This window comes from Macrobrachium nipponense, chromosome 14, assembly GCF_015104395.2.
Source record: "Macrobrachium nipponense isolate FS-2020 chromosome 14, ASM1510439v2, whole genome shotgun sequence".
Lineage (NCBI taxonomy): Eukaryota > Metazoa > Arthropoda > Malacostraca > Decapoda > Palaemonidae > Macrobrachium > Macrobrachium nipponense.
In genome coordinates this window covers 49570794-49598316 of record NC_087207.1, presented here as the reverse complement: position 1 = coordinate 49598316, position 27523 = coordinate 49570794, and the positions used below count along the sequence as shown (strand labels likewise).

The following is a 27523-nucleotide window of genomic DNA, read 5'->3' as shown; positions in this document are numbered from 1 at the left end:
TATATTTTATCATTGTCTAATTTAAGTTTCCGTAAGTTAGCATAATTCTAGTTTTTATGAACTCCTGTTACTTAATCATAAGGCTAACCTAGTTACTGTAAGTTAATTTAAGTGTATATTCGATAACTTCTGTAATAATTACTTTACATTATACTCATCTTATATATTTCATTTTTTCTTATTACCTTGTACGATTTAGCTTTTACCAAGCTTGTGGCCATTTCTCTGGTACTATTTCACGAAGCGACACGGGCTGAGCCCAGAAAAGGGATTTTAACGAAGGAAAAATCTATTTCTGGGCAAGGGCCCGTGTCACCCAGTGAAATCCCCCCCTTTTTTATCCCACCCTTCAGCCCAAGCTTGGTCTTCTAACATTCAAGGGCGGCCGCTAGAGGCGCTCGTGTTGGCGTGGGAGTGCTAGTAGTAGTAGTTGCTGACGCGGGCTGTGTATCAGCTCTCTCTAGCAGGAGGATTTGGTGAAGGAGGGATCTAAATGACAAGAGGCCCGTGGTAGTGGTTTCACTCGCCCCAGAAACCATACCGACACCCTCTTTTTTATAGGGTGAGCGAGTCAGAATACTCTGACATCCCTTTTTGGTTTTTTCTCTGGTAATGTTAGCAATATTTACCTTAGAAATATGAACTAAAAGGATATTTCACTGGGCAACACGGGCCCTTGCCCAGAAATAGATTTTTCCTTCGTCAAAATCCCTTTTTTGGTTGCTGGAGTGATGTGCTATTTTGATTATTTAAAGAACATCCTGCTTTTTGATCCAATGTTTTATGTTGATCATCACCATGCTCCTCTCCATGTGGCGTTGTCTCAGCCTGGTTTGACTTTGACTGCAACAGATGGTTGCTGTTGCACTGCATGAGTAGCTGGCTGGCACTTGTACACTGGACTGTGGCTTTTTAATTACTGAGGAAAATGTAACTCCTGGTCTTATTTGAAGTTCAAGTACTTTCTTTCTGGCTTCTTTAAAAGAAATCTTTTCTATAACTTTAATTGTTTGCACTTCCTTCTTTAAAATACATTTCACACAACTTTTTGAGGATGCAGGATGATTTTTACCACAATTAATACAAGGCGGTGGCTCATTGCATGGTCCATGTGCTTCTTTGCCATAATTACAACATAAAAGCAGGTTCTTCATTTATTTTCTTTCTGCATTTCTAGAGCAAATGACCAAACATCTGGCAGTGGCAACATCTCAAAGGTGATGGTATGTATGGCTTGACTTTGCCGTTCAGCCATCCTGCCTTGATAGCATTAGGCAATTTGTGGGTGTTAAATGTGAGGATTAGCATTGCCGGGGGAATAATCTGATCCCCCACCTTTTTCCTCTCTCTGACCACCTTTGCCACATTCTGTTCCTCCAATTCATGCTGAATTTCTTTGCGTCCAATAAAAGCAATTCGGGAGCATATATAACTCCTCGACTTTGGTTATGAATAGTATGAGGGAAACATGTAACTTTTCACCCTACAAAAGTATTCATCTTAAGCAATTTCTCACTTTGTTCAGGTGAGGAGACTTCAACTAATAGGGTCTCATCATCCTGTGGATGAATTTTTGGTTCATAGTCACATACGTTATTAATTTCTCTACTGGCTTTAAATACAGGCAGTCCCCGGGTTACGACGGTCTCGGCTTACGACGTTCCGAGGTTACGACGCTTTTCAATTATATTCATCAGACTTTATTTCCAGGGTTACGACACATGTTCCAGGCTTACGACGCCTACAACGCTCATCTGACAGATGAAATATGACACCAAAAATGAAAATAATCAATATTTGAAGGTTTTTTTATGAAAAATGCCATAAGAATGCAGTTTACAGAGTTTTCAATGCACCCAAAGCATTAAAGGGATTTTGACGAAGGAAAAATCTATTTCTGGGCTCAGCCGTGTCGCCCCGTGAAATGTGTCCTGAGACCTGCAATCAGGGAGTCCTGTGCACCTAAACTTTTAAAACACTTTCAAACCTTGCTGCAACTGAACTGACTAAGCTACCAAAGCCACTGACCTGATTTAAAATATTCGTGTTGAACAGGTCTTGGCCGACTAAAGGGGAACCTTCCTGCCCTCCCTACGGTACCTTATGAGGGGTCCGATCTCTAGACGTTGATGGAATGGGACTTGTGGGGCAATGGGAAGAGTTTCCTCCTTGAGGCCTTGGATTTGCAGACTTAGAAAGAGATCTCAGCTTTGTCTCTGATTTGCTTTTAAGCAAGGTTTTACCCGAAGGTTTTCTCTTTAATTTAGGAATCACAGAGAAGGAATGCGACCTGGAAGGGGGCAAACCTCCTGTGAAACCCATGAAGGAATTGGAAGTAAAGGGAGAGGAAGAATCAGAGTCACTCGAGGAAAGACCCCGGTGACCAACTAGGCTAGCCTCATTAACACTGTTACCTGTACCCATATCTAGTGTAACGGGCAAATCCTCACTACTTCAAGTGAGACTCCTTCCAAACCAAGGTCTGGCAACTCTGCCTCTTGCTGTTCCATAACTGAATCTTGAATTGATTTGATAATTGGTGCTGCGACTTTTGGGTCAACGTATCCGGCAGATTTCCCGGCTGGGAAGGCTGCCATATCTTGAGGTAGAATATACGGCTTAGCTTTCCCTACGTTCCGTCCAAAACCTCCAACCCAGATCTTAAGGGTGGAGAGTGCAGCATGCTTAACAGACTGCTCCGTCTGTAATGCAAGGAATGTGTCAATTTCGAGTAAAATCTTTGAACATAATGCTTACATATGTTGATTAATTAATGTAATTTAATTTAAAGAAATTTTTATTATTTATTTATTTATATAGTAATTTTTTTTTTTTTTTAACACTAACACAAGTAGTGTTATATAATTCTATCACAATATGCATAGAACAAGCAGTGCGGTAACTTACCGAACAGGTAACCTGTTGTACAAGTCGTAGCAGGCAAAGAAGTTTTCGTGATGCCAGACTACGGAATCTGTAAGCAATACTGCGTACGGGGCATGGTTCCGGCAAACATCATGGTTGCACGGATCCTGTAGACCGGCAACCAGACACTGAGTGGCCTGTAAGTGCAATAATATATAAGAACAATTGCACAAACTTATTAGGATTATTATGATAATAACGTCATATGCCGGAGCATACCGGACTCAGAAAATATAAAACCCCTTATATATTTATATATTTACGTCCCAGGAACTGTGTGAGAAATAAAACAACCCGGAACTGTATGACCATGGGGGGGGGGTACACGAAGTATCCTGGGACGGCCACATGAACTCCCAAGTTCCGTGGCGAAACGAAAAGAAAAAAAAATTAAATTAAAATAACAAATATAATATCTCCGCCCTCGGAAGAGTAACTTCCGTAAACATAGCCCTCAACGACTACCGGAGAAGCCGGAATCTACACCCGCCTTATGCGGAGAGGGAATGTTTTAGGCGGATGGATGTAAGTTCCGAGAGCTGAAAGAAGCAAAGCGCAACAAATCCACGGAAACCGAGGCTAAATACGCAAAGCAACCACCAACTCCGGAGGAAGTCAGCTGAGAAGCGACACCCACCAACCTAAGGTCCTGGAGGACCCTCTACACTCCCCCCTCCGCTGATTGGGAATGGTTGTCAGCGACAATTTGAGCGAGAGGAGCACCCAATTACTGGGGGCCCCACGTGAGGGGGAGGAAGGGAGGACTGATGGGGTGACGATCATGTGACCAGCGTATCCCCGCGAAAAAAGATCACGAGGAAAACGCAGGCACAGCCTATGTAGGCTAACCGACATAACATCCAACAAATACATAGACAAAATAAAATCAATTACTTAAAGCTAAAAGAAAATCATGCTTTAACACGGGGTGGGGAAATGAAAATAAAACCTCTTAAAATATAAAACCGCTATGAAGGCCACCCGATAACGGTGGGCGCAAAAAGGGAAATCCTACTTGCCTACTGACAAATGAATGAAATATACCAAACTTAAAAATAAAAGGGATAACGGTGGATATACGGCGAAACACGTAACAAAGAAACGTGCTCGAATGAAGACCCCCGTGAAAAACATGAAAATAATGAAAATAACAAAAACATAAACGAAAATAGGATCGACTTAAAACTGCCACCCAAGAAATAAATATATATATGTACTGAAATATCACATGTTACAAGCAGAGAGGAAGACCACTCGAAATCGGTACAATTCAAGGGTACGCCGTAAAGGCGACTCGCCGCCCGCCCGCTACTTAAAAGTGACGCCTAACAAAACCCTAAATAAAGGCAAAACGAAAGGCAAATTCACTCCCTAAATACTGAAAAAGGGCGGAACCAGTACTTAACTTGGGTGAAGAGGTAGATTGACGATCCATAACCAAGAATAAAAATAAAAGAACAGATAGCTAAATTCGAGTGTGCGAACACGATATGGCTATCGAAAAGTATGACGTCACAGACGCCTTCAACGGGGTAGCTAGGTGTGACCTATGGGTCGGCTCCCCGTATTTAGGGTCTTTTGATGAGGAAAAGGCTAATTGGAGGGGTTGCTATGGTAGTGTTTAACACTCGCCCCAGTTTTATACCGACACCTTTTATATAGGTGAGCGAGTCAGAGGCTTCTGACATGTCCAATTTAGCTGTTCTCTGGTATTATAGCAATATTTTACTAGAAATAGTGCTAAAGCAGACACATTTCACTGGGCGACACGGCTTCCTCGCCCAGAAATAGATTTTTCCTACGTCAAAATCCCTTTTCTGGGCAAGGGCCCGTGTTGCCCAGTGAAATGCTTCCTACGCTCCCTACGTAGACGGCATGCTAACGATTGAGGGCTGTGGAACTCGAAGGATTGAGGACTTCGAGTTTCATCTGCAAGGATTACAGACCCCTTTCAATGGCTGTCTGCCTTACAGAAGCGGCTATGAGAAGAGAAGACAAGGTCCCGAAAGAATTTGTAATTCTCTCTCGGAATCATGCACAACGGGAATGGCTACATAACCTAGAGGAGTGGCAATGTACCAATACCAAGGTTACCGCCTTCAAAAGTCCCTTCACGATCTTCACTGTGGACGAGGAGACTCCCATCCCGTTCACATCGCAGGTAGCGGAACTGACCCTGCAAGCCGCAATGAAGGACGAACCTATGCCACAGCTCCGGGAGACAGGACCAACCTCCCTCCTGCTCCCCGGAACAGACGATCACTGGGTAGATCTTCCGGCCACCTTTTCAGTGGGTAAACTGAAACCGGACTGCACCATCTCTCAGTTCAGCGAGAGATTACCCAGGCTGTCAGACAACCTCATCCAGACTGAGTACGACACCAGGATGAGGCTGTGCAGATCCCTCAATTCCCTTGTAATGACGTTAGTATCGGCTCTAGTCTACGGAGAAGAGCCGCTATTCAAAATCAGTGCAAAGTCACTTTTGTACTCAATGCAATGTGACTTGCATGATTTCGTCATAGCTAGGCGAAATTGTAGGAAACATGTACTGGCGGAGGCCACTATCCGACATGAGCCTAACAAGCTCTTAGCCTCATCCATTTGGGGTGCTGACCTCTTCCCAGCCTCTGTAGTGAACGAAGTTCACTGTGAGGCAGTTAGGTTCAACCAGAGCCTAAGGGTTTGCTGGGGTTTGGTCAGCAAACGCAAATCGGAGTCGGCTGCATCAGACCCAAAATCGAAGAAGAAGCCTAGGAAATTCCAGCCTTTCCAGGCTCCTAAACAGCAGGCTATAGTACAGGCGGTTCTGGTATCACAGGTACCGCAACCCTCCACTTCAAAGTTGCAGCCACAACAGCAGTTTGTGCTGCTGACACAACCGCAACAGGCACAGGCTTCGACCTCCTACGCTGTCTCCCCTGCTTTCAACCCAGTCTTTGAAGGTCAGTCCTTTCAGCCCTTCAACAGGTTTGGCAGGGGTAGCAGGGCTAGAGGCGCCTTACGCCAACGGGGCAGCGGAAGAGCCTCTAACCGAGGTAAGGGTTCCCGAGAAGGATGTGGGGCACGCCCCTCCTCGAACCAGTGAGAATCCTCAGGTAGGAGGGTGACTGTTCCTCTTTCGTCACCGATGGAGGTTCAGCAAATGGGCCCAAAGCATTGTGTCCAAAGGTCTAGGGTGGAGTTGGCTCAAAGGTCCTCCTCCATCCAAAACCTTTCATCAACAAACAACAGCGGAATTGATAGAATATTCTCAAGAACTCCTTCAAAAAGGAGTAGTGTCAAAGTCAAGCATTTAAAATTTCAAGGTCGCTTGTTCAGCATGCCAAAGAAAGGCTCAAACAAACAAAGAATAATTCTAGACTTGTCCCATCTGAACTTATTCATTCGTTGCGACAAGTTCCGAATGCTGACCGTTTCTCAGGTGCGGACCTTACTTCCCCGTGGGGCCGTCACCACTTCTATAGATCTTACAGATGCCTACTATCATGTTCCAGTAGCAAGACACTTCTGCCCGTTCTAGGCTTCAGGCTAGGAAACCAGGCATTCTCTTTCAAAGTAATGCCGTTCGGGCTCAACGTAGCCCCCAGGATCAGGATATTTACAAAACTGGCGGAGACAGTCGGTCAAGAACTGAGGTCACAAGGAATAATGCAAGTAGCTTATCTGGACGATTGGCTCGTATGGGCCACAAGCATCAAAGAATGCCACAAAGCAACGGTCAAAGTGATCCAGTTTCTGGAACATCTGGGCTTCCAGATAAACAAGACCAAGTCCCGGCTAACACCGGAGTCTCGCTTTCAGTGGTTAGGCATTCAATGGGACTTGAAATCTCACACTCTATCAATTCCGCCGTTGAAGAGGAAAGAAATAGCCAAAGCAACCAGGCAATTTCTCAAGTACAAGCAGACGTCCCGGAGGAACCAAGAAAGAAGCTTAGGCTCTCTCCAGTTCGTTTCAGTAACGGATGTTCTTCTAAAAGCCAAACTGAAAGACATAAACCGCGTTTGGCGCTCAAGACACGTCTCAAGAACGGAACCCCCATCGTAACCCGGGGACTGCCTGTACACTGATATTCTGCAATACATATTATTCCTTTGAATATCTAAGTTTCTTGAATTCAATTTTGCATTTTTCTTTCTTTCCAAAACAGAAGAAAAAGGTTCCATTATAACGATGTTCAAACCCGAATTACCACTGCCAAGTCCATTTCCATGCCAGGGTCAGAGGATAAAAGAAGGGGGGTTGCCATAAATACAAAAAGATATCATTCGTCCAGGTAACCCCCATACCCACCACGGAGCCACATCAGGGGGACGGGGTCATCCCTTACACAAGGGCTGCCCTATGGGTACCCAGATATACACCTCACCCTTAGTGCTAAGGTGTCATGATATCCATCGAGCTCATGACCCGGCACCGAGGGCAGGGTTTGACATGAAACTTTCCCCTCGCTTGACCATGTTGGGTACTCGAGTTCGACAGGTGAGGCAGCATGCCTTCCATCAAAACCAAAGCACAAGTTAAATCATATCCAGAAACTAGCCATAAGTCATCAACATAAAATCCACACCTAACAGGAGGAGGAGGTAGAAAAACAGGAAAAATTTACAGCAGGAGGAAAAGACTGACTAATTTTGTTTGACCAACAGCTGGGTCCCAAGGACCAGTGAGAAAGCATCCCCACCAAGCATCAGGGCCCAGCTGCTGGTCCCTAAGTCCCGTACCCACACCAAGGGGTCAACATCTAGGGGGATACTCTGAATTCATCAATGAATTCTTTGGAGGCATGTTTATCTGAACTTGCAGCCTCCCCATGCCATGCGACACTATGTATGCCTGAACACTTTTTAAATTCTTCAAACCAGCCTCTGCTGGTCTTGAAATTGCTATGAGCAGCACTTGTTGTTGGCATTTTCTTACTTAAATTAGCATGAAACATCCTAGCTTTCTCACAAATGATCGCTTCAGATACAATATCCCCCACTAACTGCTTTTCATTGATCCACACCAACAACAGCTTCTCAACATCATCCACTAGTTGTGATCTCGTTTTGATAATGACGTGACCCCTTTCGCAACATCAACTGCATTGATTTCATGTTTCTTTGCTAGGATAGAGCTGATTGTCAACACTGACTTGCTGTACATACTAGTGAGATCAGCTACACGTGCACCACTTTAAAACTTCGCTACAATTTTTCTTGAATTTAATCGTATTTCTGGTCTTTTTTACTGAAGGGCTGGCACTTGCAACTTTCTTTGACCCCATGATGGCTTCTTTGCAATGAGTTTGAATGGAAAAATTTGCACAATAACAACGAACATTCTGTGATGAGTACTGAGAGTGCGGTGATGCTTGTTCAGTGAGAAACAAAGCCAGAATAGGTCATGAGAGAAGAATGGGATGCTTTGTTTGGACGCTTGATACAGGCCTGGCCACACGCTGGGCCGGATGGAGCGTTTCCAAGTGTACGAAAACCAAGGATAAGTACACTAACCGAGACAAAATTTTGAAGAATAAAAAAAGTTTACAAAAACCAAAACATAAGAAAACTGAGGTTTGACTGTATATTATCTCCAGGGCCATCATACGCAGCGCCCTCCTGTGACTGGTTATTCACCTCATGTTCCACATCCACATGAATATCACCCATGTTTATTTAAGTATCCCCCATACCATCACCAACCCCCTTGTTAGTATCAGTATCAACATTGTTACCAATATCACCAGTAGTATCTCCAATATCACCCATGTTAAACTCAGTATCCTTTATTACCTCAGTTCCACGTACACCCACATTTGGAATAAAAACACCCGGTATTCCAATTGCTATGCCAATAACACCTTTATGGACCAATATCCTGTTTCTCCTGCATGCAGGATGGCCCAATAAAAGTTTGTTGCTCAACAGCCCCTATTATCACCAAAAATGGTTCTACTAACACCAGGTCACCCTGAGTGAACTACTCTTATAAAACCCAAGATATTTAATCTATGGACTCACACATCACACACCGTCTCTGTTGAGGGTTTCAGAGAGTTATTGGGAAAGCATGGGCTGATATAAACCATAGTCCATTAAATTAACTGAAACTCCCATATCTACAAAAATTGGGATTTTTACATCACCCACTGTTCCTTGTAGTATCCACTGGGCTCTGGGGCATCCCCCATGAGACTGCAATAGCACGTAGAAGTCATCTGTACCCTTTTTGTTGATCGGGTTTCCAAAATTGTCACCGATCTCTAGGTCCCTCTGAGTAAAATGCTTGGGGAACTTTGTACCTGAACTTCCATAGTTCTGGGGTGTGGGTCTTGCATCCCTCTGCTTCTGAGACAGACAAGACCACCAAAAGTGATCTCCACTTTTGCATACTCTACAGTATTTTACTCTGCAATGTTTCTTGGTCTGCCCCTGCCTATTACAACTGAAACAACGCAACTGTTGTCCTGGATCCATAGATTGCCTATTATATTCCACTTTGGCACACAATCAGGGGGAAGGGAAACTGCACATTCAGTCACATGGTAATGAGCTGCTACTGTTCTCCATGACTTCTGCCCTCAACATGACAATCATGTCTACTTTCTCCTTATTTGTCATTAACAGTACGGGTCTCTGACACTTAGGAGAAGCAGATATTTCTCAGTCTGTAGTAGTGTATATGTACTGTGCCACATGCAAAACACCCACAAACGAGAGAACGTTGAACTGTATGTATTGGGTCAAATGGGTACAGTATGTGCATTGACATTTTGCGCAGACTGTACATTTTATGAAATTTTTGTTCTAAAATGATTTAAAAATATGATACGTATGTACATAAAGTGTTTTAGGATGCTGAAAATGATGGTGAATTATTTGACAATACTATTGATGTACCCTATATTTCATGGTGCAATTGATTTGAATCTACTGCACATACCAATAAAGTACACCTTATTTGAAATTTAAAAATAAACAAGACCCCTTTTACAAAGTATATTAAACATAACCTAGTAGTATTCAAATATTAAAAATATACAGCGCAATTCAAAGAATTGTGGTACATTTCGGTATTATGTTTAATATGATTTAAATGTTGTATGTATTATTTAAATCAGAATAGTGTACAGTAAAATAGTTGGCTCTAGGTGATCCATAGAATTCGGTTAAAAAGAGGACCCCCGGTCTCCTTACACAGTTGACATATTTCTGTTTCTCGAAGGTGACTCACGGATTGTGAGTTACCTTTCCTTAGACCTACCTGTTATAATCCACTGTGGTATTTCCCAATTTTGTTTTTCTTATAAACAGCACAGTTCAGAGATAATGCTTCTTTTGGAAACAATAAGTTATAATCATACATGAGGACGTGAGCAAAAATTAGTTGACATTCTTTTTCAAAATTTTAGTTTTTTTTTACTTGTCTTATAATTTATGTATTGCCAAGGCTCATCATGACATGAAAAACTGTAGCTGACCCAAAAACTACTTATTTTCCCCTCAACATCCCCTCACAGTAAATGCTGATTTGGCAACACGAGGGAAGCGACGTCACATTGTCTTAATATTTTCATATGCTGTTTTCGTCAACAATTAACTGAAATATCGCCATGAATTATAATTTGATGTCCCATAAATAAAGTTTTCTTTTAAAAAACCCAACGGAGTCTGTAATTGCCAATTTGCATAATGCAAAAGTACCTACGGCACCACTGCTTCATCCTCCCGACAACCTCTTGTGACCAAGTACTATGCTCTACATACTAGAGTTATGTGCAAGACTTACCAGTTGCATGCCTCATTATCTTTTTACAAAATCAGATAATACAAGATTTCTTTCGCAATTATCCACAAAGTTTTGAAAGAAAACAACAAAGTTTAGAAAGAAAACAGTCATTGGTACTGGGAGGAAAAGGTACAAAAATGTTTGGCCAACACACCAGGGTTTTCGGTAAACGTGCAGCATTATAATGGTTCTTTTAGTATATGCGCTGCAGTTTCACATAACATTGAGACAATCTAGCTCACTCAGTACAGCAAGGGTGAGTGAACGTACTGTATATCTCAAGGGCATCATGAGTCATCATTATATCATTATGTTCAGTTCATGCATGCACATTTAGAAAATTTTCTAAAAACAAAGTGAAACTGCTTCAAATTCAAATTTTAAGCAAAACAAGAGTACTTAAAATGTTTCTTACTTCAGTTTCATTTTCATTCTGTCTTAGGGTGCTAACAATAGCTACAGCAAACTCTATTTTTGTAAACCAGTGGTCTGTATAATGATACTTGAAAAATGACAAGTTTTTAAAATAATATAAAACCTTATATTCAGCCTTAAATCTTATTCACAGCAAGTCAAAAGTTATCTTTAATCTAAATCAGATGGCGAAGAACCAAGATCTTCAAAATTAGTTTGAAACCCACAAGAATATCTCTTGTAAAGTAGCAATAAATTGGTTCTAAGAGTGACATTTATTGAACTTACCTTTGGATTCTTTGCAGACATACAATAAAAGAATTCTCGCCATATAAGCTGTGCTGTGAGTGAATGAGATGGGGGAGGCAACCCTTTATGCAATTTAAAGTAAACTTCTTGTACTTCCCAGAAAAACCTGAAACATAAGAAAGCAAATGATTTAGACATCTTTTAAGGTAAGAAGTACTGTACATCTATCTGTTCTGCACTTACAAAGGTGAGGTTGATGCTAGAATTACTTAGTATAGCGCCATCTCAACTTAATGGACCTTATCACATTACATTCTCTACAGATTCACTCATGGTCATCAACAATAAAATTATATCATCCTTAACTGAATAATCCAGTAAGCATGCTTGATTTATTGGATGCTAAAATGACTGCACATGTTGATACTTTCCTGTCTAAATCTGTGAGTGTTTGAACTGGTTATTTAGTCTGCTGTCTACCTCATAAAGAATCTGTGCTATGTATTATATTGATCTTTTGTATTTTTACTTTTGCAAATACTACCAAAGTGTTTGGTTATTTTTTATGTGTTACTAGTTTTAACTACAGTGTGCAGTACAGTTACATACTGTAATGTAAGTGCAGTACAGTATAGTTACATACTGTAATGTAATTGCAATACAGTTAAATTTACACAATTTAAAAAAAAGAGAGAAGATTAATTCTGGCCATCTGGCAATCACAAGCTCAGAAATATGCTATTTTTATAATAAAATGAGATTATATATATACTTACGAAGTAATTACATAAAGTTTCACTCGTTCTGCAGCTAAAATTTTGAAATTTGCAGGTCGCACTAATTGTTTTGGGAAGGTCACAAGACCCTCGCCCACTTTCATTGTATAGAGAACACCACCACCAGAGAGCTCAATTTGCTTATGCACTTTGTGTCCATGCAAGGCAAGGAGGGTGGCCTCCAATCATGTAATTACTGTACTGGGTAAGTATATATACAATCTAATTTTAATATAAAAATACCATTTTTTATATAAGTAACTTGCATAGCTGATTACCACATTGATAGATAGGATACATGGACATATCTATCACATAACATTAAGCATGGTAACGAACTTGAAAGTAGAAAAGACTACTAAGATTGACACAATGTTTGTTGTTTCCTTACCTGATAAGAGAGCTGCTGCAGGTAAATAAATGTTGCCTCTAGTTCAACACTCATCTTACCTAGTAGAGGCGTGGTAGTCTAGCCGTGGAGTGCCTGCTACTTTAGCAGGGACTTAGCAGCAAAGGATGATTCCCATGGCTAGCAATCAACACAAATTTGCCCCTGCCCAGAGTGCAGTACCACAAACAAGCAGATTAAAAACTCCCCAGAGTGCAGTACCACAAACAACCAGATTAAAAACTCCATCACCTTTACCCTATAAATGAATAAAATCACCAATACCCTACCATTAAAAACAAACAAGACTGGAGGGTACTCCATGCACTCAGTACTTCCAGACTTCCCTATGACTCAACACCCTATAGTCAAAGTGAAGAGAAAATAAGAAGGGAGAATTACTCACTCCACTCCCTCCCCCTACACCACACCAGCTGCTGTAAGCAGACCCAAGGTACTGCGGGTATCGTAAACCGTCTCTATATTGTATAGATAATGTAAAGTGAAAACTGATTTACATTTCAAGAAAGTCCCTTGTAAAATAGACGAGGGGGATATATTACATCTGAATGCCAAAGAAGTTGCGACTGCTCTTATTTCACGGGCTTTCACTTTACACAAGGGAAAACTCCTCTTCTAGTACAGAATGAGTTTCTGAGATGAGATCTTTAAGGAAGAATGCCATGGCATTCTTCGCGAGAGGGCATGAAGGGTTCTTAACCGAACAACACAAACTGTTCAAGGTTCACGAGTTCCCTCTGTTCTCTGAAGGTAATTTTTAAGTGCCCTCACTGGGCACAAAGTTCTTTCCTCTTCTTCTGGGCCCAAATATTTGACAGACTCTAATAATAAAATAATGAGGCCATAGTTGAGATGGAGTTTTGTTCTTTTCCAAGAATCCCAAAGAAAATGAGCATACTGCATTTCCCAAGGAAAACTAACTTTCCTGTCTAAAACATGTAGTTAACTCATTTTGCTGTTACCAGAGCAACTAGAAAATAGTCTTTCTGGTTAAATCTCTAAAGAAGAGTGAATGCATGGGTTCACACCATGGTCCTGACAGCCATTTAAGTACAGTAGTGCCTCAGGATACAAAATTAATCCGTTCCAAAGCAGCCTTCGTAACCAGATTTTTTCGTATCTTGAACTACGTTTTGCATGTAAATTGCTAAACTCGTTCCAAGCCCTACAAAAACACCACAGTAAATTTTATAATAAAGCTAAATTGACCAATAAACAATGAAATACAACAATTTGAACCACTCAATACCTAATATAACCTTTATTGTAGTACGTACCTGTAAATAAAGTGTATTAGTGCACATGGTACTAGAAATACTTTACGTACATGTACGTACATATGTAGTTAAATGTGGAACTTTACCTTAAGAGTGAGGATATCTCTGAAAGTGGCAACAGAGGAGGAGGACAAATAGCAGAAAACATGAATACTCAAAATTACAAAACACATTAACTGAACAAACTGTCTCCCTAAGGAGCCTAAAAGACTGCACTAAATGGTTTTGAGTGCTCTCCTTCTGTAGGTCTGAGGCTATACCCAGAGGGAACAAACGGTGGCAATCTAATGGCGAATACATAAGAGCCAACTACTGAGAAGATGAGACTCCTTTTGATGTTAAAGAGCACCAAAACTCTTTTCTTAAGATACCCATGGTTTAGAGTGAGGCTAACTCAAAGAAACCATCCCTGATTCCCTTGTCAATACAATAGAGAGTGTACTGAGCCAATCTGAGGCATAATCCTCGGGTACAACTGAGAAATCCTTGATCTTGCAAGCCAAGTACCCATTGGCCAATCTAGAAAGCTCATAACCTCAAACACCTTGAAGAGTTTTTTCAAAAGATGAGCTAACTCCAACACGGAAAACATTATCTTTGCAGAGGCAAACGCCAATCTACTCCCTGCATCCACAAGCCCAGAGAAGTCCCCCTGGGAGGTGGCAGAAACTCCCAGCAAGGGAGCTTCGCCTGTAGCATGTAAAAGGTATCTCCTGCTGGATAACCTAGGAGGAGGTAAACTGAAAGCTGTTCTGCCTTGTCCCCTTTCTTCTGCTAACCCTTCCATTTCATTAAAGGCTTTCTTCGCTGAAGAAAACAAAACCATCTTAGGTACCATCATAGGTAACCTTGTGGAACCCAAGGTGACAGGGTGCCCATAAAAAAAGTAGAAGATGGAGGAGGAGGAGTAGCCTGAGAAAAATATCCTGGGAAAGTCAAGAGCAGGAACTTCAATACCAAAGCATATGCAGAGGTGGGAGCTTCTTGAACTACTACCTCTTCGTCTTCCAAAGGAACTGGAGATAATGATACAGGTGCTGAAGTTTGAGGGGACAAGGGAGCCTTCTTGAGTGGGCTCAGAATATAGTCCACCTTATTCTGGGCAGGGTATATGTGTGTCTGTCATTGAGGGTGCCTGAAGTTGAACAGCAGGAGTCCTGGACAAAGTTGAAATTTGTTGAACTGGAGAATCTGGGAGAGCTGGCACCGCTGGGGGCTTAGATACTGCTAGGCGCTGAGAAGGAGGCTTCTTCGTCATCGATAGCACACTGGGCACTGAAGGTGTTTGGGTGCCAGAGAACATTCAAGAATGGGCAGCAGTGGATGATCTACTGCTGCTGGGCGCTTGGGCGACAAAAAGACCTCAGGAGTTGCTGGGTACTAGGGAGACACTAAACACTTTACTTCCAAAAGAGCTTCTGACACAGTTGGGAGTATGAACACGTTGGCAGAAGCTCGGTGCTTACAAGAAAAAGAACGCCTCAATGAAGAGAGAAGATCCTCTGGCTCAGGATGATCTAAAAAAAACTGTTCTGGACTATCCTCGTGACTGCAAGAAGGGAGAGGCTCTCTCTGCTTCTTGCAAGGCACTGAGGGTGGTTGCGTCTCTACCCCTACACGCCTCTTGAGGGCGCGCGACTTGTCTGTGAAATCTGGGACTTGATCCCTCTGAACTCAATGACAACTCATGAATATTCATTAGGAGAACTTTCCAATGAATCTTGGCTGCAGCCTGGGATTTGTCAACAGGCTGAACCAAGGGGACGGCTGCCTGTGGGCAGACCCCTCTGACCTCCCTTAGGTTTCCAGTTTGACTCTTCCCCTCTCAGGTTTAGGGGAGTATGCCAGTGACCTTTGCCTAGGAGCATTGAGGGATGAGCAGCCACCTCCTCCAATAACACTTCATCCACCAGCTCACTAACACTATGAGTTTTCAGGTGCTCAGAAGCACTCATTTTGTCCATTAGGACTTTAACTGAAGAGCCCAATTGCCCATGGTCTCCACTATATCATCTTGAACCGTATATCAACTCTCAATTCGAAACTGCCAATGCTGTGTTATTCGTCTCTATACCCCGAAAGTGGGAGGGACTTTTGTCACCTACCCAAAACAATTAGTGCGACCAACACATTTCAAAATTTTAGCAGCTGAACAAGTTAAACTTAGCTATGGAATTACTGGATAGGTTACTAATATAAAATCTAACAGGTCTAGATATATAGTGAAATTGTATGCATATGTATACTGTACTGTATTTCAGTGCAAAGAGTCACTCTACTGGATAGCTCTAAATTCTAGTTCTATAGGAGTTAATCATTGTTAATCAGCGATACAAACACTGTTCCTTGTGATTTTTGTCAAGTGACTGCACCATGCTTCTCTGCCTCATTGGCTTAGTAAATTCTTTTAAATTATGGAGTTTAAGATTTAAGGAAGTGCAGCTACCTCACCCTACCACATCCATAATCCATGAGGTTGAAACACTGCAGTTTAATTCATTACCAATAGAATCCAATGAATCTGATGTGGATTAAAATGTTACAAGTCACCAAAACCACATTTGGGTCTCACTACACTTCACACAACTCTCCTCAAGGCCAGATTGCATACAATTTACAGTACAATTTCTAATAAGGTTTGGTACTGTATTGATATGTTTTTTGTTAATCCACTCTAGTTTATATATATTCACATTCAGTGTAAGATTACACTAAATTACTGTACACCAGGGATATTTTCTATATCTGTTTAAAGCATTGTTGAGTTGTGTATGAATAATTCTTTAGTCTACGTATTGTATTATGAAAGACTTTGGCACTTACTACGCCCCCATTCTCTTTCCAGTACAGTATATCTAATGAACATTTATTTCATAATGGAATACAGTATTGTGCTTATTATAGTGATGTGGTGTTTCATACTTATACTTTTCAGTCTGTGCATCAGGTAGACTATGCAAAGTGAATAGACTACCCGAGTGCATACAGTAGACCCCCAGATTTACAGGGGATAGGGACCAGGACCCACACCCCTTGAATAGTTAAAATACGTGAATGATTGGCCACCCCCTATGAAAATGCTTATAACTGCCTATCTTGAAAGTTCATATACCAAGTGTATACATGAACCTTAAATCATTATAATATAGTGGTACCTCAACTTACGAAAGTCACAGCTTACGAAAAATTCAAGTTGCGAATGCAAATACAAAGATGTTTTTGCCTCTACATATGAAAATAATTCAGGTTACGAAAGGTTGTTGCTGTAAAGTCCCGAGATTCGTTCGGACCGCCGAGAACAATTTTAAAACTCGTGCGCCGCCAAGTGAGTAGACTCGCCACCATCCTTCCACTCTCCCATTGGTTCCCGATACTAGTCACTGCCATAAGATCCTGCTCTCCTATTGGTCAGCATCTCTCCCATCGTGCTCTATGTAAAGGCATTCTTTTTCAGCCACTGCTTTGCACCAGCGTTATCATACACACGCGGAATTCGTTCATTCACATATACGATTTAGTTTGTTAACATAAATTCATGTTAGTGATTTCGTTGTACTACTTTATCGTGTTGTGTGAGAACTTAACCCTTGAACGCCTAAGTGGTATTTCAGAAATCGACTCCCATATGCCAGTTCAGGAGTGAGCGCCAAAGCAGAAAATTTATTTTTTCAAAAAATCATACCACGCTTAGTTTTCAAGATTAAAAGTTCATTTTTGGCTCCTTTTTTGTCATTGACTGAATTTTAGTATGCAACCATCAGAAATGAAAAAAAATATCATTATCATATATAAATCTTGGAATATATGACAGCACGATAAAAAATGTCATATATAATTGTATACAAATCGAGCTGAGCAAAACGGTTAAAGCCAATGAGTTCATTTCTTTTTTGTTGTATTGTACACAAAATTGTGGTCATTTTGGTATATAACACATTGTAAAACGGTCAAAGCACCACAGAGAAAATATTATCACAAAATGATGCATGAATTCGTAACGTGCGAACGTAAAAAAGTTTTTTTTTCAAAAATTCACCATAAATCGAAATATTGTGCTAGAGACTTCCTGTTTGTTGCAAAATGAAGGTAATTGATTGAATATTACTAGCCTGTAAGAGGTTTAGCTAACAATTGCTTTTTTCGACCATTTCAGTCAAGTTAAAGTTGACCAAATGTCGAATTTTTTCTATTTATCGTGATTTATATGCAAATATTTCAAAAATGATAAAAGCTAAGACCATGAATTATCTTTTGTTGTATTCTACATGAAACTGCACACATTTTCACATATAAAACTCTATGTAACTGCTAATATGAAACGGTGCAAATATTACGACAATGTGACTCAAGCATTTCGGAGATTTGTGGCCGAGATACCATGCACGGAGGGAAGGAAAAAGTTTTTTTTTCAAAAATTCACCATAAATTGAAATATTGTGCTAGAGACTTCCAATTTATTTCAAAATTAAGATAAATGCTTGACTATTACTAGACTGCAAGAGTTTTAGCTTACAATTGCGTTTTTTGACCATTTCGGTCGAGTCAAAGTTGACCAAATGCCGAATTTTTTCTATTTATTGTGACTTACTAGCAAATATTTCAAAAATTATAAAAGCTACAACCATGAGTTATTTTTTGTTTCATTCTACTTGAAATTATGCACATTTTCATATATAGAACTCTATATAACGGTGTAATATATGTATATGTTTAGAATTTCTTATTTAGCAGAAGTGCTTGTTATTCTTAAAGTTGTTAATCCTTTTAAGTTGTTAAGCTGCACTTGTTTGTATTAACAATGCTTCAGAGCTAGTTTCCTTCATTACTCTCATATCTACATATTTACTTCTGTTCCTTGTCTTGTATTTTCTGTGAGCTGTTTGTAAGAGTTCCAGTAATAAAGACCTAATTAGAAGCCAGTATTTCCTAGAACGTCCTCAGGATGGGAATACTATATTGGCGAGGAGGATAAAACAAGGAAAACTCAGATTCTTCGTGATCAGCAGACATCGAGATGCCCTATCTTGGAAATGTTGCAGACTTTAATCCGGATCTGGAAGACTTTGTTGTTTATGTAGAAAGAGTGCAGTTGTTTTTCACCGTAAATGACATTGAAGAGGAGAAGAAGACTGCTGTATTTTTAACTTTGGTGGGGCCCAAGAACTATGCTATATTAAGAGATCTGATCCATCCAAGTAATCTGAATTACAAGACGTTTGGCGAGTTAATTTTGGTTCTTAAAAATCATTTCTCTCCAGTGCGTAGTGTGATTGCAGAACGATTCAAATTTAACAGAAGACGTCAAGGAAGCAATGAAACTATATCTGATTATGTGGCTGTTCTTAAGAACATGTCCTCTACATGCCAGTATGGAGATTTTCTGAATGACGCGTTACGAGATAAATTTGTGGAAGGGATCGCTGATGTAGAATTACAGAGAGAACTACTTAGGAAAAATGACCTGAATTTCGCTAAGGCTGTAGAGCTCGCGGTTGCATTTGAGATGACTAAGAAATCATCACGTGAATTGAGACCTTTCACTGTAGCACCGGGGGACAATGAAACTCTTCAGGTTGAGGCCGCAAAATGCACTAAAGATGAAAAAAATACAGATCATAAGAATGTTATGAATGTCAAGGACAAAAATGAGTTTAGATGTTATTGTTGTAACAGGAAAAATCATTTTGCCAGAAATTGCAAATTCAGAAGTTTTACGTGTAGTAAATGTAAGAAAATTGGACATGTTGCTCGTGCTTGTAGATCAAGATATTTGAATACTGTCTGGGAGAAATCAGATGACCTAAACGATGAGATTCAAGAAAAAATTCTAGAATTACATCAGATTGATGGCATTAAACTGAACTCTTCCAAGGCAATTATGACTTAGGTATTACTCAATGGGAAACCAGTGAAGTTTCAACTAGACACAGGGCTAGTGTATCTGTTATAGGATCCAAAACATTTTTCAAACTGTATCCTAATGCAAAACTGAAGCCTTCCAGCAGTATTTTACGTACATATTCAGCTGAAATCTTAAAGATAGTGGGTGAGGCTCTGATGCTAGTACAGTATAAAGATCAAAAGTTACAATTGCCCTTAAAGGTTGTTGAGGGAGATAGACCTTCATTACTGGGTCAAGATTGGTTAATGAATCTAAAATTTGACTGGAAAAATATCTTTGAAGTGGAAGATGAATTCTCTGTCATCAGATCGTACCCTAATGTTTTTCGAGTTCCTTCGAAAAGATTAAAGGATTTCAAGCCCATTTCAAAATGAAAAACAGTATATCTCCAAAGTTTTGTCGGGCGAGACCCGTTCCTTACGCCATGCGAGAAAGAGTTAGCAGGCAGTTAGATTTAATGGAGGAACAAGGGATTATATATCTAAAGTGACTCACAGTAGTTGGGCTGCTCCAGTAGTCTGTATAGGTAAAGCAGACGGCAGTGTTTGTATTTGTGGTGATTACAGGGCTACAGTAAATAAAGCAATTGATGTCGACATTTATCCTTTTCCAACTACACAAGATCTATTTGCTAAATTAGCAGGTGGACAGAAATTTACCAAGCTAGATCTTTCTCGTGCTTACGAACAATTGGAAGTGTCTCCAGAATTTAGGGAAATGTTGACAATTAATACGCATAAAGGACTACATATATAAAGTGAACAGAATGATGTACAGTATAGCTTCTGCACCCGCCATATTCCAGAGAGTAATGGATACCATTTAAGTGACATCGATAACTGTGGATGCTTGCTGGATGATATAATTGTAACAGGTAAAAACAATGCGGATCACCTTCAAAATCTGAAAAAAGTTCTGGATAGGCTGTCAACACACAATATTCGGCTTAAGATTAAGAAATGCGCTTTTATGAAAGATAGAGTTGAGTATCTTGGGCATGCAATTGATGCCAGTGGTGTACATATGACTCAAACAAAAATTGATGCAATATTAAAGGCACCAAGGCCAACCAATATTACAGAGCTGAGACCACTGATTGGAATGGTTGGGTATTATGGGAAGTTTTTAGATAACTTGGCAACAGTTTTAGAGCCAATGCATAAATTACTCCGAAAAAGTAATAAATTCAAGTGGAATGAGGACTGCGAAAGAGCTTTCAAGAAAATAAAACAGATGTTAACATCTGCTAATTTTTTAGTTCATTTCGATTCTAGATTGGAAATACGGTTGGCAGCAGATGCGTCAGCTTATGGTCTAGGAGCTGTTATTTCGCATCTGATGCCTGATGGCAGTGAGAGACCAATTGCTTACGCTTCTCGGTCTCTAAAAGTGGCGGAGCGCAATTACTCACAGGTGGAAAGAGAGGCCTAGGCAATTATCTTTGCCGTATCTAAATTTCGAATATATCTGTGGGGTACGCATTTCCAGTTACTGACTGATCACCAGCCTTTAGTTATGTTATTTGGCAATGATAAACGTGTTCCTGAGGTGGCTGCTTCAAGAATTCAGCGATGGGCTTTGGCTCTATCAGCTTATAATTTTACAATAAGTTGTAAATCAAGTAAAAATCATGCCAATGCCGATATGTTATCAAGATTACCCTGCCAGGAGACAAAATTCACAGAGTCAGAATATGTTGTATGTTTTATGGATGAATTACCAGTGTCTTCCAAGATGATTATGCAGTATACGAAAAAAGATTCCATATTAAGTAAGACGATGTATTATGTAATAAACGGCTGGCCAAGAGTGTGTCCTGAGGGTTATGAAGCGTATCACAGAATTTTTAGAGAGTTATCCACTGAACAAGGATGTCTCATACATGGCAGCAGAGTAGTTATACCCTCCAGCCTAAGAAGGCGAGTGTTAGAGGAACTTCATGAGAATCATATGGGGATTGTTAAAACCAAGAGTAAAGCAAGGAGTTACGTGTGGTGGCCAGGATTAGATAATGATATCGAGCAAATGGTAAAAAATTGTCTAACATGCCAGATTCATCAGAATATGCCCCAAGAGGTGCCAGTGAGTCCTTGGCCATTAGCAAGAGGTCCTTGGGAGACGATTCACGTAGATTTTGCAGAAAAAGATAATCATAGATTTCTTTTAGTCGTAGATTCATATTCAAAACGGCCTGAAATATATCATATGAATTGTACAACTTCTACAAAGGTCATTGAAGTGCTGCGGATGTTAATGGCTTCTTACAGGGTATCTAAAACATTAGTTAGTGATAACGGAAGTCAGTTTGTATCTCATGAATTCTCGGAATTTCTGGGAAATAATGGAGTTAAGCACTTGTGTAGTGCAACATATTCCCCTAAAAGTAAAGGGCAAGTAGGGCAAGTACAAAGATTGGTTCAAACTTTTAAGAATTTTCTTTGCAAAAATTGGGGAAAATTTAGTGTCCAGACATTAGTTGTTAAATTCCTCTTTTCTTATCATAATACACCACAGACCTCAACAGACTACGCCTTCTTCCTTGTTTTTACAACGCGAAGTTCGAAATCGTACTTTTGAAGTCGACGATCCTGTCCTGGTTAGGATGAATGCTGCCAAAGGGGGATGGACATGGGAAAAAGGAAAAGTTATATCAACTGAAGGATCGGTAAACTACAGGGTATCAGTGGATGGCAGGCAGGTACTAAAACATATCAATCACCTGTTACCTTTGAATAATTGGCTTAATTTGAGCCCTTCAGAAGCCTCAAAAGAAATCCTAATACCGGAGGCATTACCATCAGTTGATGTACCACCTACGATTGAACCAGAGACCGATGAAAATATTCAGTCAGGCATCTAGTGATAATATCAACAACGACATTGGAACCAATGAGCCTTTAAGTTCAAGGGACATAAGCAAAAAAGAAACCAATCAACGAAGATATCCTTTGAGAGAAAGACGTCCTCCTGATAGACTAGGGTATTCATTGATGTAAACAATGTGTACTTTTCAGGGGGAGGAGTGTAATATATGTATATTTTTAGAATTTCTTATTTAGTAGAAGTGCTTGTTATTCTTAAAGTTGTTAATCCTTTTAAGTTGTTAAGCTGCACTTGTTTGTATTAACAATGCTTCAGAGCTAGTTTCCTTCATTACTCTCATATTTACATATTTACTTCTGTTCCTTGTCTTGTATTTTCTGTGAGTTGTTTGTAAGAGTTCCAGTAATAAAGACCTACTATTTAGAAGCCGGTATTTCCTAGAACATCCTCAGTATGAGAATATTATAAACGGTTAATATGATACGGTGCAAATATTACGTCAATGTGATGGAAGCATTTCGGAGATTTGTCGCAGAGATAACGCGCGATCGGAGGGAAGGAAAAAGTTTTTTTTTTTAAATTCACCATAAATCGAAATATTGTGCTAGAGACTTTCAATTTGTTCCAAAATGAAGGTAAATGCTTGAATACTACTAGACTCTAAGAGTTTTAGCTTACAATTACGTTTTTCGACCATTTCAGTCAAGTTAACCCTTAAACGCCGACGGGACGTATTTTACGTCGACATTTTTTGTCTCTCGGGTGCCGAATGGACGTATTTTACGTCGACATACAAAAGTTTTTTTAAAAATTCGCGGAAAAATACTTTTAGGCCTACCAGTCGAAAACTCTTGAATCACGCGCCTTGGGGGATGCTGGGAGTTCACGGATCAAGGTGCTGTTTTGTTTACAATCGTTACGCAGGCGCGTAAGCGCGAATTTCTTTCTTGCCGCACTAAAAAGTATCTGTGACACATCTCGGAAATTATTTCGTCACTTTGACATAATTTTTTTACCATTTTAAATTAGCCGTTACATGGAGTATTATATATGAAAATGTGCGCATTTTTATGTAGAATACACCAAAAAATACTCATGATTGTAGCTTTTATCAGTTTTGAGATATTTTCATATAAATAACGATAAGTGCCAAAATTTCAACCTTCGGTCAACTTTGACTCTACCGAAATGGTCGAAAAACGCAATTGTAAGCTAAAAATCTTATATTTTAGTAATATTCAATCATTTAACTTAATTTTGCAACTAATTGGAAGTCTCTAGCACAATATTTCGATTTATGGTGAATTTATGAAAAAACTTTTTCCTTACGTCCGCGCGGTAACTCTTCCGAAAATAATCATACATGCGATTGTGGTAATGTTTGCACCATTTTAAATTAGCCGTTACATAAAGTTTATATATGAAAATGTGCGCAATTTCATGCACAATACAACTAAAAACAACCCATGGTTGTAGCTTTTATCAATTTTGAAATATTTTTATATAAAAAATGATAAGTGACAAATTTTCAACCTTCGGTCAATTTTGACTCTACCGAAATGGTCGAAAAACGCAATTGTAAGCTAAAACGCTTATATTATAGTTATATTCAAGCATTTACCTTCATTTTGAAACTAATTGGAAGTCTCTAGCACAATATTTCGATTTATGGTGAATTTATGAAAAAAATAACATTTTCTTTACGTCCGCGGCGGTAACTCTTCCGAAAAAATCATACTTGCGATTGTGGTAATGTTTGCACCATTTTAAATTAGCCGTTACTAAAGTTTTATATATGAAAAATGTGCGCAATTTCATGTATAATACAACAAAAAATAGTTGAAGGTTGTAGCTTTTCTCATTTTTGAAATATTTGCATATAAATCACGATAAATGGAAAAAAAACCACGTTCGGTCAAATTTGACTCTACCGAAATGGTCGAAAACGCAATTGTAAGATAAAAACTCTTACAGTCTAGTAATATCAGTCATTTATCTTCATCGTGAAACAAATTCGAAGTCTCTAGCACAATATTTAAATTTATGGTGAATTTACAAAAAAAAAAACTTTCCTTCCCTCCGCGCGCGGATTCTCCGCCACAAATCTCCGAAATGCGTAAGTCCCATTCTCGGAATATTTGCTCCGTTTCATATTAGGCATTTCATAGAGTTTTATATATGAAAATGTGCGCAATTTCATGTAGAATAAAACGAAAAATATTTGAAAGTTGTAGCTTTTCTTATTTCCGAAATAATTGCATATAAAAAAAAATATATAAAAAAAATTCGACATTCAGTCAACTTTAACTCGTCAGATATGGTCGAAAACTGCATTTGTAAGCTAATATTCTTACAGTATAGTAATATTCAATCATTTGTCTTCATTTTGAAACAAATTGGAAGTCTCTAGGACAATATTTAGATTTATGGTGAATTTTTGAAAAAAAAAATGAAAAAAAAAATGTTTACGTCTGCGCGTTACGAATTCATGCATTATTTTGTGATAAATATTTTTCTTTTCTTGTGTTGCTTTTATCATTTTACAATTTGTTATATACCAAAATGATCGCAATTTAGTGTACATTACAACGAAAAAAAAAGAAGTATTACCTTCAACCGTTTTGCGCACAGCGCGATTTGAATACAATTATATATGAAATTTTGTTTTTGCGCTATCTATATCGCATTATTATATATGATAATGATAATTTTTTTCATTTCTATGGTTGAATACTAAACTTCAGGCAATGACAAAAAAAGGAGCCAAAAACAAATCGAAACTTTCTTAATCTTCAAAACTAAGCGCTCTATGATTTTTTGAAAAAAATATTTTTTCCCGCCCTGCGCTCACTCTGAAACGTCTCCGGCACACGGGAGACATTTTTTTTTTTACCGCTTCGGCGTTTAAGGGTTAAATTTGACCGAATGTCAAATTTTTTCTATTTATTGTGAATTATATGCAAATATTTCGAAAATGATAAAAGCTACAACCATGAGCTACTTTTTGTTGTTTCTACATGAAATTGCGAACATTTTCATATATAAAATTCTATGTAACAGCTAATATGAAACGGTGCAAATATTACGACAATGTGACTCAAGCATTTCGGAGACCTGCCGCCGAGATACCGCGCACGGAAGGAAAGAAAAAGTTTTTTTTATCAAAAATTCACCAAAATTGAAATACTGTGCTAGAGACTTCCAATTTGTTTCAAAATGCAGATAAATGATTGAATATTACTAGACTGTAAGAGTTTTAGCTTAAAATTACGTTTTTCGACCATTTTGGTCAAGTCAAAGGTGGCCGAATGTCAAATTTTTTCTATTTATCGTGATTTATACGCAAATATTTAAAAAATGATAAAAGCTACAACACAACCATGAGTTATTTTTTGTTGTATTCTACATGAAATTGCACAAATTTTCATATATAGAACTCTATATAATGGCTATTATGAAACGGTGCAAATATTACAACAATGTGATTCAAGCATTGCGGAGATTTGCCGCTGAGATTCCGAGCGTGGAGGGAAGGAAAGTGTTTTTCAAAAATTCACCATAAATCAAAATATTGTGGTAGAGACTTCAAATTTGTTTCAAAATGAAGATAAATGATTGATTATTACTAGACTGTAAGAGTTTTAGCTTACAGTTGCGTTTTTCACCAATTTCGGTCAAGTCAAAGGTGACCAAATGTCGAAATGTTTTCTATTTATCGTGATTTATATGGAAATATTTAAAATATTATAATCGCTACGACTGAGTTATTTTTTGTTGTATTCTACATGAAATTGTGCACATTTTCATATACAGAACTCTATATAAAGGCTAATATGAAATGGTGCAAATATCATGACAATGTGACTCAAGCATTTCAGAGATTTGTGGCCGATACCGCACGCGGAGGGAAGGAAAAAGTTTTTTTTTCAGAAATTCACCATAAATTGAAATATTGTGCTAGAGACTTCCAATTTGTTTCAAAATGAAGATAAATGATTAAATATTACTAGAATTTTGATTTTTTGCTTACCCATATATATATATATATATATATATATATATATATATATATATATATATATATATATATATATATATATATATCAGCTTGATGATAAATAACACTGCCAAGACCAGGAAGAACATTCTTTATTAAACGAGCTTTCGAGGTTTAAAACCTCATCTTCAGGCTGAAAAAATGACAAGGATGAGAAATCACTAAAAAATTACATTAAAATGAATTGTCTTATTAAAAGCTTCAGTAAGAATATAAAATAAAACGAACATCACATACAAACTAAATATTAAAAATTACGAAAAAACTAAAACAAACCGCAAAACATACAAAAACAGAAATAAAAATAAAAATAAAAAAATAGAAAGGTAAACAAACTACACTCAAAAATAAAATTGGCTAACGACCCACTTTGTGTACTACTATGAAACTATATGATAGCTAGTTGAATACCGGACGAGTTGTTGTTCAATTCCGGTTTCATTTTCTTAATAAACAGCGACTCTGAAATAAAAGGTCCAGTCTATTTGAGCAAAAAGACAGTACTCTAAAATCTAGGTGAGTGAAAGGATGGTCCTGTGCTAAACTGTGTTCCCTTATGGCAGAAAAAGGTGGTTTAGAAAGAGGAAACCTAGTTCTAACGGAAAGACCTCTGTGTTCCAAAATTCTGTGTCTAAGCCAGAGGGAACTGGATCCCACGTATCGCAGACCACACTGCGAACAGGTAAACAAGTAAACGACACTCGAATTAAGGTCCACAGGAAGAGCAGGCTTCTCCCTCAAAAGTGATCCTACAGTAAAAGGGTTAGTAAAAACAAATCTGAAACTAACTTGAGGAAAACTATGCTTAAGTATTTCTTGTAACTTTTTTCGTACCAATAGCTACTATGACCAAGGAAAGGCAGTTTAATATACTTTTACATCTTTACTAGCAGTACTGTACACCAGTCTGGGACA

General features: G+C 38.9%; 1 protein-coding gene across 1 annotated transcript in view; it reads right to left on the bottom strand.

The window, feature by feature from the left end:
• LOC135226219 (cryptochrome-1-like) overlaps positions 1-27523 on the bottom strand; it is a 356750-nt gene that overhangs the window by 220957 nt on the left and 108270 nt on the right. Inside the window, exon 6 of the mRNA XM_064265662.1 lies at positions 11404-11530. Coding sequence (XP_064121732.1) covers positions 11404-11530 — 127 coding nt within the window. The remainder of the gene's footprint in view (positions 1-11403; positions 11531-27523) is intronic.